General features: G+C 36.0%; 2 protein-coding genes and 1 pseudogene across 2 annotated transcripts; 2 read left to right on the top strand and 1 right to left on the bottom strand.

The window, feature by feature from the left end:
* LOC106339801 overlaps window positions 1-2028 on the top strand; it is a 3775-nt pseudogene extending 1747 nt beyond the window's left edge.
* Window positions 2029-3734: 1706 nt separating this feature from the next.
* LOC106337383 (WAT1-related protein At4g15540) lies at window positions 3735-5636 on the top strand. Its single transcript, XM_013776479.1, has 7 exons — window positions 3735-4070; window positions 4155-4220; window positions 4293-4406; window positions 4508-4718; window positions 4799-4957; window positions 5042-5193; window positions 5329-5636. Exons 1-7 carry the CDS (start codon window positions 3868-3870, stop codon window positions 5471-5473), a joined length of 1050 nt encoding a protein of 349 aa, XP_013631933.1. The 5' UTR covers window positions 3735-3867; the 3' UTR covers window positions 5474-5636.
* A 2999-nt stretch (window positions 5637-8635) lies between these two features.
* On the bottom strand, window positions 8636-11657 carry LOC106336882 (protease Do-like 9). The gene is made up of 8 exons (XM_013775849.1): window positions 10930-11657; window positions 10094-10474; window positions 9828-10019; window positions 9515-9747; window positions 9326-9427; window positions 9206-9256; window positions 9023-9127; window positions 8636-8946 (listed from the first exon to the last, which is right to left on the bottom strand). The coding sequence occupies exons 1-8, from the start codon at window positions 11516-11518 to the stop codon at window positions 8932-8934; spliced, it is 1668 nt and encodes a 555-aa protein (XP_013631303.1). The 5' UTR covers window positions 11519-11657; the 3' UTR covers window positions 8636-8931.
* Between the last annotated feature and the right edge of the window lie 1149 nt (window positions 11658-12806).

Here is a 12806-nt window from a genome sequence, read left to right as displayed (position 1 = left end):
GGTTTACCATGCTCGGACGAAGCACATACATCGTCGATATCATTTCATCAGATCCGCGTTAGAAGATGAAATGTTGGTGCTTGAGAAGATCCCAGGAAGCAAGAATCCGGCGGACATGCTGACGAAGGTCGTGCCGTATGATAAGCTGAGGTTGTGTGCAACCTCAGTTGGCTTGTTGGAGTAACAAGTTGGGAATACCTGCTACATTGATCAAGGTGTGAAGACAGATTGAAATCAGTCTTCAAGTGGGAGATTGTTAAAACACGTTTTACGTGTTGGTCGGCATGGACGGTGACGGCATGGACGGTGAGCTGAAATTGTTGACGTTGGTTTTGTCAAAGATTGTGAGCTCACCAAACACCTTCTTCATGCTTATAAAAAGGAGAGCTGAGGTGAAGAGGAAAGACATCCCAAACAAGAAAAACAAGAAAGAAAAGAGAGAGAACGAGAGAAGAGAAGAGAAGAGGAAGAAGAAAAAAAAATTTTTTTTTTTTTTTTTCACAAAAAAATCTTCTTTAAGAAATTACTCGTAATTTCCGAGTGTATTTGGGATCGGGGTGTGAGTTGTGAGCTTGTAAAAATTCTCTGGTTAATAATAAAAGATCTGTAGCAGGTCCGGAGACGTAGGCATCATTGGCCGAACTCCGTTAACAATTTGGTGTGTGTGCCCTCTTTCCAGATCCCATAAATTCTGGCTTTCCGCAAAATTTGACCACGTATTTCCTAACAGTCTGTTTGTTACTATCTGTTTCTAACTGGTTCTGATTCCCTGGGTGACCCATAAAGGATGGAACAAGTAAGGTTAAGGAGCTCAGCGAGTCAGGCTAAAATCATTGGCGCAATACTATCTATATCTGGTGCTCTAGTAATTGTGCTATATAAAGGCCCAAAGGTTCTCTCTGGTGCATCTTTTACGTCTTCATCATCTCTACCCATTTCGCTTGACCAGAATTTGACTTCGTCCGATTCAAGTTGGATGATTGGAGGCCTATTTCTTGCTTCACAGTATTTTCTTCTATCAGTCTGGTATATTCTTCAGGTATAAACACTTGAAAAGTTTTTCAAAAAGAGATTTAGGTTGTTCTTGACACATAAAGCTCTCTCTAAATTCGGTAGCTGTATCTGGTTTCAGACTCGGGTTATGGAGACATACCCTGAAGAAATAAGAGTAGTCTTCTTCTACAACTTATTTGCAATAATAATCTCAGCACCAGTGTGCTTATTTTTGGAAAGAAACTTGACTTCATGGGTGCTTAAACCAGATATATCCCTCGCTGCAATCGTATACTCGGTGAGCATCAACTAACAATTGAAGATGATGTTATAAGCTAAACAACTAACACTTCATTCTCAGGGATTCTTCGTTTCAATGTTCAGCGCGCTTACCCACACATGGGGTCTACATCTGTAAGGCCCTGTATACATATCCTTGTTTAGGCCATTGTCTATTGCAATAGCAGTCGTCATGGGTGCTATTTTCCTCGGCGATGCATTTCACCTTGGGAGGTACCATATCTTTCATATTCTTTATTCCTAGCATGTGAACTTTGTCTATCTTATTACCTTATCGATAAAGTAATAAACTGATATAGATTTCACCATTTTTGTGTTGTGGTCAGTGTCATTGGATCAATGATATTGTGTTTTGGGTTCTACACTGTAATTTGGGGCAAAGCAAAAGAGGATTCAACCAAAACCGTAGCTGGTTCTGAGAATTCACCTTTGCTACTTACACACGTCGTTGGAGACGAAGACTTGTTAGTAAGATAGGATTGCTGCAAGTGATAATCCTTATACTATAGATTTATAAAAATTTGCACAGTGCCATTTTTAAAATATTCACTAAAAGGATTGGTTTATGTTAATAGAATGATGCAAATGGTGCATAGCTGAATTTTCAAGCTTATGAAAACAAAGTTCAGTTGATGCAATCAGCCAAAGCAGCACTAAAATATTTCATTTTTCGATGAGAACGCTTCAGTTGATAAGTTCTTCATAAGCTGATACAGCTGAAGGTATTAACTATTGGGAGAGGTTTTTTGTTTTCAACTATCCATATATTTAAACCAATTTTAAGGTGGTAAAAAAAAATATTGTGAAGAACAATTCTAATTGGCTATTTCTGATTTACATGAAAAAAATAGGCATCTGGTTCTACCTTCCTTTTTAAGAGAATCTACTCCGACATTTCGGTTTGAGGGATATTGCTTAAATTACAAACTCTCAAAATTATCATGTAAAAGTTGAAATGAAACTATCTCTAGGTGAAGTCACTCAGTCGATCGGATTTGTAGTTATATCCACTAAATATGAGAAAGTCAGTCTCGCTTCGGATTGAGAGAATATGAATATCCAGCGCACACAACGTTGCTCAGAACAATCCTTCCATTTCAGCATGTAAAGCCAAGAATATTCTGGTTCTTTTTGTTTTCCATTTTTCGGTTTTGGTGGAAAATACAATTTTCTTGTTTCAGTGAAAAATAAGATTTTATGGTTTTGACTGGAAAATTCGATTTTGTGGTTTTCATGTGAAACTTAATTTTGCGGTTCTAACGGAAAAAATGATTTTTTTGTGTTTTGGTGGGAAGACACTATTTTCAGTTTTGGTGAAAATCAGATTTTGTGGCTTTGGTAAGACAATGCGATTTTAAGATTTTGCCGAAAACACACAATTTTACGATTTTAGCATGAAACTGTAATTTTACATTTTTGTCGAAAAATGTGATTTTACTCTTATTGCGGGAAAATGTATTTTACTGTTTTGGCGAGAAAAAAATAATTTTACGGTTTTGGCGGGAAAAAATGAACATATGGTTTCGACAGGAAATGCAATTTTGCAGTTTAAGTGAGAAATCTGATTTTGTTGTTTTTGACAGAAAACAAGATTTTATGGTTTTGGTATAAAAACATGATTTTACGGTTTTGCAGGAAACACACAATTTTACGGTTTTGGCGGAAAAATTCAATTTTCCGTTTTGGCGGAAAAATTCAATTTTCGATTGTGGCAGGAAATACAATTTTACGGTTTTAGCAAGAAAACTCAATTTTGCAATTTTTGGTTTTGGCATGAAGGTTTTGAGGTTTTTGCAGGAAAACATGATTTTACTGTTTTGTCCGGAAAATTATATTTTGCGGTTTTAGCAGAAAACTCGATTTTAGAATTTTTTTGTGAAAAATGATTTTTTCCAAAAAAGAATTTTATTGTTTCGAGGAAAACATAATTTTACTATTTTTTAAAAAAATATCTAATAATAATAGTAAATATAATGCAGTTATTTTTTATATTTATATTGAATGGTATTTAAGTCTTTTAAATTTTGAAATGCAAATGATTGATGCATCAAACTCCACATTTTTGGTATCTCAAATATCTAGATTTTTTAATATTGTGGATTTTGCATCCAGATGAAGAACAACATATGAATATTTAGAGCATCCAGCATCAAAAACGAAGGCCTAATAAATAGGTTTTGCTATTTTTTGTTTGTATTATTTTGATGTATATAAGAATGAGTATCCTTTGTTCAAAGCTTCTGGCTCCACTCCTATAGTTTATGCGTTTGATATAAGTGAATATCATTGGAGGAGAATTTTTTGAAATGGAAGTTAGAAATTTCTTTAGTTGAATGATTGAGCTGAAAGTATTGTAGCATATAATGGGCAAAGGTCCTTGTCGTGGGTCCTTGTAATATTCTGATATTATTCTTTTGGTGTGAAGTATATGGTCAAGTTGGGATGTTTTCCTGCACTGAAAATGTCATGGTTTTAAAAAAAAAAAAAACAATTTAGCAGCAACCCTGGTGATGTTAATAACCAAGATCATGAATCCTTAGTTAACTTGAGAGGATTCCTGAGAATCTGGATATCATGAGAGAAACAGTGGCGTGGAGGTACTTCAGCCGAGATGTTGTCCCCTTTGCGGCAATGATCGCAGTGGAGTGTACCACGGTTGGATCGTCCACACTGTTCAAAGCTGCGACCTTGAGAGGATTCAGTTTTTATGTCTTTGTCTTCTACTCTTATGTTGTTGCTACACTTGTCCTATTTACACTTTCCCTCATCTTTGGAAGGTGCTTGCTTGATCTTCTCAACTAACTCTTTATTCAATAATATAATACTTTTCAAGATTATGTAATTTTACTTTACTTATGCAGGAAGAGAAGATTACCTTCAGCCAAGTCTCCTCTCTTCTTCAAGATTTTCCTACTTACGCTTCTTGGGTAACTGTTTCAAGATCTATGAGTATTCTTAGGCTTTTTTGTTTTCTAGTTTGCTAACTTGGCGTAAAACAGGCTTACCTCGCGGATAGCTGGTTGTAAAGGAATAGAATATAGTTCCCCAACTCTTTCTTCTGCTATAAGCAACCTCACACCAGCTTTCACCTTCATGCTTGCCGTCTTCTTCAGGTTCCACTCTCTTCTCTTCTATTTCCCTTTTTTTAAAAAAAATTGAGATTTGTGTGTTGCTATATCGTCTAAGTGGTTGTGCTTCTCGGGTGACGGTAAAGGATGGAACAAGTGATGTTAAGAAGCTCTGCAACACAGGCTAAAATCATTGGCACGATAGTATCTATATCTGGTGCTCTTGTTATTGTTCTTTATAAAGGCCCAAAACTTCTTGTTGCTGCATCTTTTGCTTCATTCGAGCCAAGTTGGATCATTGGAGGCCTTCTGCTAGCTTTACAGTTTTTGCTACTTTCAGTCTGGTATATTCTTCAGGTAGTACATAAACTTAATGCTTTACGTTTGATGGTAATTCTTAAAGTTGAGCTAAAGTAAGCAGCTGTACATGATTTCAGACTCAGATCATGGAGATATACCCTGAAGAAATAAGCGTAGTCCTCTTCTACAACATGTGTGCAACGCTAATCTCAGCGTTAGTATGTCTATATGTAGAAAGAGACTTGAATTCCTGGAAGCTTAAACCGGGAGTCTCACTCGTTGCAGTCATATACTCAGTGAGTAATCAAACCTTAGAACTCTCTTTAAGTACATACTCTTTATCTTCTTATCTCAAGCTTGAAGCTGAAACTCTGTTTTAGGGATTCTTTGATACATCATTGGGCTCAGTTATCCACACGTGGGGTCTGCATTTGAAGGGTCCGGTCTATGTATCCTTGTTCAAGCCCTTGTCTATTGCCATTGCAGTTGCCATGGCTTCTATTTTCCTTGGAGATGCACTTCACCTAGGGAGGTACCATTATCATTCATATTCTTACTTTCAACTATAGCGACTCTATATTGAAAAACATAGTTCTAGATTTTTGGTTGTTGGGTAATAAGATTCAGTGATTAGTACATATTATTTTATATCTATGTGTTGTGGCAGTGTGGTTGGATCAGTGATATTGAGCTTTGGATTCTATACTGTGATTTGGGGCAAAGCAAGAGAGGATACAACCAAAACAATAAGTGATTCTGAGCAGTCACTTTTGTTTCCTACACAGAACAGAGAAGATGAAACCTTATCATGAAGATATTCATTATGTTGGATACAAGTGAAATCTTATATATTGTATATATCTTCTTCTTTCGTATCAACATCTTGCATATGCATACGTTTGACCAAATGTATTTTTTCTTGCATTATCTAGAACTAGAAGGTAACAAGAATCTAGTTTCCGTCTTTTAGTTTCATAGATTCGTTAACTGATTTATATCCAGTTGAAGATAGGTCCCAATAATTTAGTTGTCTTTTAGTTTCAGTAGATTCATTAACTAATTTTGTATCCATTTGAAGATGGGTCCCAAGAATTTGGTTCAGTCTTTTAGTTTCAGTAGATTCATTTAATAAATTTTGTATACATTTGAAAATGGGTCCCTGTCCCTGTCTATCTTGTACTATGTATGCTTAAGTTTTGGAATTTATTGATTACTACACAAATATCTTGTATTATGTATGCTCAAGGTTTGGACTCTACTGATTACCACATTAGTTCATGTGTGATACACAAATATCGTGTACTATGTATGCTTAAGAGCGGAGGCAGCTTAGGAGAAGGGGGTCAGCTGACCCCACTACTTTTTCTAAAAAAAAATTGTTTTGTTTTGTTTTAAATAAAAATTTTATTGACCCCATTAAAAAATAAATTTGACCCCACAAAAATAATTATTAAACATTAAAGATAAAATTTAATTATGCAACTAAAATATTTATACTTTTTATCTCTAAAACTTTGGATTTATATAAATTGTATTAGGTCCAACTAATTTATAATATAAAAACATTAAAAAATTAAGTAGACCTAATAATAATAATAATAATAATAATAATACTAATAATAATATGTTCCTCTTCCTCGCGAACACAAGAGCACTAGAGCACCACGGTGTTTTTTTTGTTAAAATTCAAGTTGGTTTTCTATATATTTTTGCTATACTCCTTTGTTTATATTATTATCTTATATATGTTCATGGTCTGAAAATGGCTTAACAATTAGTTTCATATTTAGAAATCGCATCGATGGTCAGTTTTTGGGTGAATGTCTTATTTATTCTATTGAAAAAATATATTTGAAGATATAACCAGTGAAACTGTTATAAAAAAGTTTCAAGCTATGAGTGAACGTAGAGTACATTTGTAATTTTTTTATGGTTTATAAATTATGTTTTTAATTTTTTTTTTGACTCCGATACAATTTTTTTTTGGTTCGGCCGCTTAAGATTTGGACTTTATTGATTACTATATTAGGTCATGTGTGATACACAAATAAAATCATTGTGTATTTTAAATTGATAGCCTGATTAGTTATTATCCTTGTTATAGAATGAAATAAAAATTGATACTGCGAAAAGCAAGAAATCAAAGTCAATTTTATTAATGTATTGATTAAGTAGGAGAAGTAAAACGAGTTTAGGCATAACGTAGAAATAAGGTAAGTGAATAGTTTTAAACCATGTATTTTAAATAAATGATATTCGCTCCGTTTCAGTTTAATTGTCGTTGTAAAATAATTTTTTTGTTTCAAAATAAGTGTCATTTTAAAATTTCAATGCAAAATTTATTAACAGTATTCTCCAGTTTATTTTTGTATTAGTTAAAATATGATTAGGTGTATAAGCAATGATTGTTTTATTTTGGAAATATGTAAAATTCAATGTTTTTTTAATCTATATACATAACTCTAAAATGACAATTAAAATAAAATGAAGGGAGTATTAAATTCTTTTGTTGATCTTAACCAGATGAGCTGGCTCAATTGGAATGGATTTGAAACATTTGTGCAACAAGTTTCTAGTTTGAGTACACTTATCAATCTGAAGAGCTAGAGAATTTAGTAACCGGCCTTCGTCTCCTCCCTGGGAAAACCTCCTTGTTTAAAAAAAATTTACTTTTACATATTTTAAAATATTTTTATTTAAAATTATGAAAAAATATTTTTATTTAAAATTATGAAAAATATTTTATTTCAAAATATTATTATTAGTTAGATGGTGTAGATTTTATTTTATTTATTTTTATTAGATTATTGAAATATTTTGTATATGTTTGATACATATGGTAAACTACAGATGTGTGCGTTAAATGTAATTCGACAAAATAACATCAAAATATTGAGATGAAAATTAAAATTAGAGATAATTTTTTTTGAAAAACAAAAAGATAAAATCTTGTGTTTATGTTATATAAAATTTAAACATATAATAATTACTAATATTACCATATTTTAGGTAAGAAAATTTTAATATTATTAATTTATTACCTTACTGAACTATTTCATATTTTACACAAAATTTATTAATTTATTATGTATATTAGTTTATTAAGTATTAATATAATTAATAAAGTTTATAGTGTACTGGTCCACTTGTTTGATTAACTTCACAAGGAGGATCTTATATCGAAACTCTAATGCTCGAGTAGAGTGTAAAGAGATTTTGTTCTTTTTAGATAAAGACATGAGACCCTGATCCGAACTCAAAGATAACGTGTAGCATTAGAGCTGGGTTCGCGGGTCAACCCGCCCCGCCCGTCCTGCCAACCCGCGGATCGACTCATTGTTTTTCACTCAAAACTTTGACCCGCATGACCTGCAAAGAAAGATTCACATACCCGCATCCGCCCCGCTCAAGTTTGCGGGTAACCCGCGGGACCCGCGGATAATATAAATTTTAATAAAATAATTATTTTAATTATATAATACTTATTTTTCAGTTAAAATAATTAAATTATATATTATTTTCTTAATTTATAGTATTTTATATATTTTTTACGAAAATATATATTATTTTTTGAATTTTATTTATTTTTTTGCGGGTTAGAGGGTACCTGCGATTCAAAATCGACCGACCTGCACCAGCCCCGCGTAGAATCGACTCGACCCGCATCCGCACCCGCACGTTGAATTTTTCAAAATGGCCGATCCGCACCCGTCCCGCAGCGGGTCAAACAGAGCGGGACCCGTGAGTAAAAACTAAAATTTCCCGCTCTATGTAGCATGATGGCATAGGACAGTATGGTTCGCCCCATCTATTCTACCTTATATGCTTTTATAACATGGTAGACAATGGGGTGTCATACAAACTTGTATGCTTTACAGAGAACCAAATGAGATCAGAAACCATTTTGTTTTTGCATGATGCACTTACTCTTTTACAATTTCGACTCTCATCTTTTGCTGAACAAATAAGTCTAATTCAAAACAGAAATCAGGGACACGAAGCTTCTTAAAATTCTGAAAGTGCATACTTTGCCAATTATAACAAAGTAAAAACTAAAGAAGACAAATGATATGGTTTGATTTTTAAAAGTTCTTTGTCTTCCGTGACTCTGTATTTGCTTTTGTGTGGCTTCCATGGCGCAAAATCTCTCTCTCCTTCCAAGGCTAATACTGTTTTGGTTTCTTGTTCAAGTCTTGAGATCATCAGACATAGCAGAAGGTATGCAATGTGTGGTCAGAATATCTAAAGTTGCCATTTTTGCAGTCTTAGTTTACAGAACAACAATCTGTCCAAAATACCACAGAGAGATTTTAGCTAAAAGGTTATTATGTCTACAGATCATCAGAGAGAATCATTCATACCTGATGATAATCAAGATTAAACTCCATGTATTCATCCTCACAATTCTCCACCATCTCAGCCAAACATTTCAAGTTTTTCACAGGTTTGCCATTGAAAGCAACAACCTACACAGGCAGAGTTTATAAACCATTTAGAGAGCTGACAGAAGCATCAAACACATGATTATGCAAATTTATACAGACCTGTGTATTGACAATCTCCTCATAACCAATGTTGATGTCAGAAACAAGAACCTGAAAAGTAATACACGGATGTTATATCAAAGGCAAAGAATAATGTTTGATCGCGCAAACCAAACCAACCTGTGAAACTACAACAAGTTGCTCGTCCACGGATTGAGTCATTGCATGAAGATGTTTCTCCAAAAGCTTGACAGGTGCATCATACTCGTATTCTTTTCCATACTACAAAAACATATAATGGGAAATGGTTACATTGCGTGTGAGATACTTAGAGAGTAAGAGACAAGATATATAGAGAGAGTAAAAGACCTCAGAGCGAAGATAAGGAACAGAAACAGTTGTAAAAACAAAGCCAGCAACGATGAAGTAGGAAGGAGGTTTGCCACTTATGTGTGCAGGGATTAGCTTCTTGTGGATTGCAAGTTTTACGTTGAACTCAAGAATCTCTTTGTTACGCAGGATCTTCACAAGTGCAGAATCCCCAGTGTACTTTTGAGATATAAGATAGCTAAACCCAATTCTTTCTCCATGCCTAAATGGAACTATACAAAAATATCCAAACAAGAACATAAAGCCAAGAATGTCTAAGACTCACTAATTGGTAATAAGAAGAAATGATTACCAGTTCCATCATTAGCAATATTAACTCCATCAAAGCTGAGGATGATATCGGAGGGCTTCAAAACCTGCGACTCCGGGGCGGTTGGCTCGATTCTCCTTATCCTCACTCCCTTTTGATGAGACTCCATTCCCATTTTCTTACGCAAGTCTGGATTCTCCATCTTCTGCCACTCAATCCCAATCACAGGAAAGCCTAAAACAAGTACAAGTGATGAGACACAATGTAGTAGATATAGAAAGAAACACCAAAGAGACTTTAAAATGTGCCTGTGTATTTATTGTGCTTCTCATAATCTTGAATGAAATGTTCAATCACAGGCGTTGGTATGACATAACCAATGTTCTCAGCATCTTCATGTTTCAACGACTGAAACGCAATCCCCACGCATTTTCCCTTGTCGTTAAACGCAGGACCACCAGAGTTCCCAGAGTTTATAGCCGCGTCAATCTGCAACCCCAAAAGCTCTGTCGATCCATGTACATAAGACAGTATCTCTATCCGAGAAACAACACCGCTCGTGACGGAGATAGTGTCTCCACCAATCGGATAACCAACAACAGTTACAGCATCTTGCAAAGCTGGTAAATCTCCAAACTCCACAGGAGACACTCCTTCCCAAAACTCATCATCACTAACTGTCAACAAAGCTGCAAATAATCCCCAAGAAACAATCAAGAAACTGTTCCATTGCAACACAAACCTGGGGCTGTAAACTATTTAGTAAAGATTTTAATTTTTAAAAAAAATTTAGGTGTCTATCTATGTCTATATATTTTTTCTTTAAGAAATCTTGGAACTAATCTTCATTTGGCTTTGTTCAGAACCGGTCCTTACAACAAGGAACTTACTATCCTAAAGTATCCATATGTTTTTATTCCGGGTATTTTCTGATTCCTAGTTTTACTGTCCTAACCGAAACAAATCTGAAATTAGCTGAATCCAATCCAAAATTACCTTAACCGAATGCGAACCGAACCCTAAACTATCCCAACCGAAAACGGAATGTAATAAATGGATCCTCTAGTCCCCTACCCAAACTACCCAATACCCAAATTGCACAGGGCTAATTGCAACACAAAACTAAAACCAACAAGAAACTTACCAATGTCGCATTCAGTTCCAATGGCTAATACTGTAGCTAGATACTTTGTGTCGGAGCCACGCTTCTTGAGCTTAACTTGAGTATGATGCTCAACGGAATGTGCGTTCGTCAAAACCCTTCTTCCTCCTATTATGAAGCCACTACTACCGGAGCTGTACTGCCGTTTCATCTGCCACGGCAGGGAGAAGTTAGGATCAGTGTGGACGCAGAAGACTTTCACCACAGCGTCCATGGAAGGCACGACTTTCACCACAGTCTCCCAGCTCGGAGCAGCAGGTGTGGATTCCGATGTTGCTGCTGCTGAAACAGTCGTCGCATTGTTGCAATCAGAGTGGTGGTGGTGAGGAAGAGACGACCTCTGGCTGACTACGCCGCCGCGTTGCTGCTCGGTGGTTTCGGATGGGTTGTTGCTCAGTCTGCGCTTTTTGCCTCTCCCACGGTTGAGTCGCGGCGGAGATGGGTTGGTTTCAGGAGGCTCAGGGGACGGAGATTCGTTCAGATGTGTGACGGAAGCTTCTTTAACTTCGCCGGTGGCGTTTTCGGCTGATTGTGTTTTGAGTTTGCGAGCTCTCTTTTGAGAAGGTTTCATCTTTCTCTAAACCCACAAGTAAAAAAAGAAGAAATGAACTTTTCCTCTGAAATGTATAATACTCTCAGAGAAGGACTCTGTTTCGACGCGGCTAGGGCTTATCACCGGATTGTGATGTAATTGTCAGGGTGTAAGAAACGGCGATCGGTTGTGCCTTTGTGTCTGAATATAGAAACATGGGCCTGAATTTGGACTCCTTATTCAAATTTATCGAGCTTGGGTTTTAAATACGGAACCTAAATATACTTTGAACCCATGCATCATGACATCATGTTATCACTAGGATTACGCCAGGCCCAGTTCAATCATTTTAAAAAATACTTTTGACATGTTATAAATCAAAATCTGTGGATTTCGATAACCAGTCCTTACACTTAGAGAAAGAGATGGCCCAACCCTAAAGAGAGAGAGGCGGCTGCGAAACTTGGAGAGGAGAGAGAGAGGCAGCTATAAATTGCATATTTTTTAATTCGTTTATGTTTATGATTTGTAATATTTTCTATTATTATATTTCCATTTATCTCTCTTGTAACCCCTATATAAAGGGAACACTTATTCATTAATAATATATAAAACCTTACGGTTCAAAATCCTTCAGTTTACAACACGTTATCAGCACGATAGTCTCTAACACCCTGAGCCTAAAACTAAATCCCTAAAACCCTAAAACCCTAAATGAAAAGGAATCTGCCTTGGAACTTCGAAGAGGCCGTTCTCCCAAACCGTGAGGACCCAGAAGACGATCAAGATATCAAATCGAAGCCCTGGCCGAGACGAATCAGTCAGTGCAAACCGCTTGTCGATCTGACCATCGACGCACCCTCACGCACAGATACAGTGCGCGTCGATTTGCTTTGGAACCCTAATCCGAACCCGACGAACCCTAATCCGTTCGCGACTCTACGAACCCTAATCCGTTCGCGGCTCCGTTCCAGCTCGTGTCCACCTGATCAGCTCCAACCCCAAGGCATTCCTGATCCTAGACGAACTCAGCTCCATCCTACATCAAGGATAGCTCGCGATCCGACATCAACAGCTCTCGTTCGCATCATAGCCGCTCGCGATCCGATAGAAGCAGCTCGCGTCCCGATCGTGTCTAAGCTCGAGGTTCATTCTTGGTGGTCCGGTTTCTACAAACAACTAAACTAAAGGTATTTCGAATTCTAAGAACATAATGAATCGAATTTGGTTGATTGTAAAGAATGAAACCCTAAAATATAATCTCTAAGATGAAAGTCATAGGATAATAGATCAATCCCTAAGCGAGTAAATCGAAGCTCTATAAGTT

The sequence above is a fragment of the Brassica oleracea genome, chromosome C4 (genome assembly GCF_000695525.1).
Source record: "Brassica oleracea var. oleracea cultivar TO1000 chromosome C4, BOL, whole genome shotgun sequence".
Taxonomy (NCBI): domain Eukaryota; kingdom Viridiplantae; phylum Streptophyta; class Magnoliopsida; order Brassicales; family Brassicaceae; genus Brassica; species Brassica oleracea.
The sequence above is the reverse complement of the archived record's forward strand: the minus strand, read 5'-3'. Positions and strand labels throughout refer to the sequence as shown.

Coding starts and splice junctions, on each gene's coding strand:
- LOC106336882 (XM_013775849.1), bottom strand. CDS start 11,518: ATGAAACCTTCTCAAAAGAGAGCTCGCAAACTCAAAACACAATCAGCC. Junction 10,020..10,093: donor GAAGCACAATAAATACACAG/GCACATTTTAAA, acceptor TACTTGTTTTAG/GCTTTCCTGTGATTGGGATT. Junction 9,128..9,205: donor AGGAGATTGTCAATACACAG/GTCTGTATAAAT, acceptor CTGCCTGTGTAG/GTTGTTGCTTTCAATGGCAA.
- LOC106337383 (XM_013776479.1), top strand. CDS start 3,868: ATGAGAGAAACAGTGGCGTGGAGGTACTTCAGCCGAGATGTTGTCCCC. Junction 4,221..4,292: donor TTCCTACTTACGCTTCTTGG/GTAACTGTTTCA, acceptor GGCGTAAAACAG/GCTTACCTCGCGGATAGCTG. Junction 5,194..5,328: donor GATGCACTTCACCTAGGGAG/GTACCATTATCA, acceptor GTGTTGTGGCAG/TGTGGTTGGATCAGTGATAT.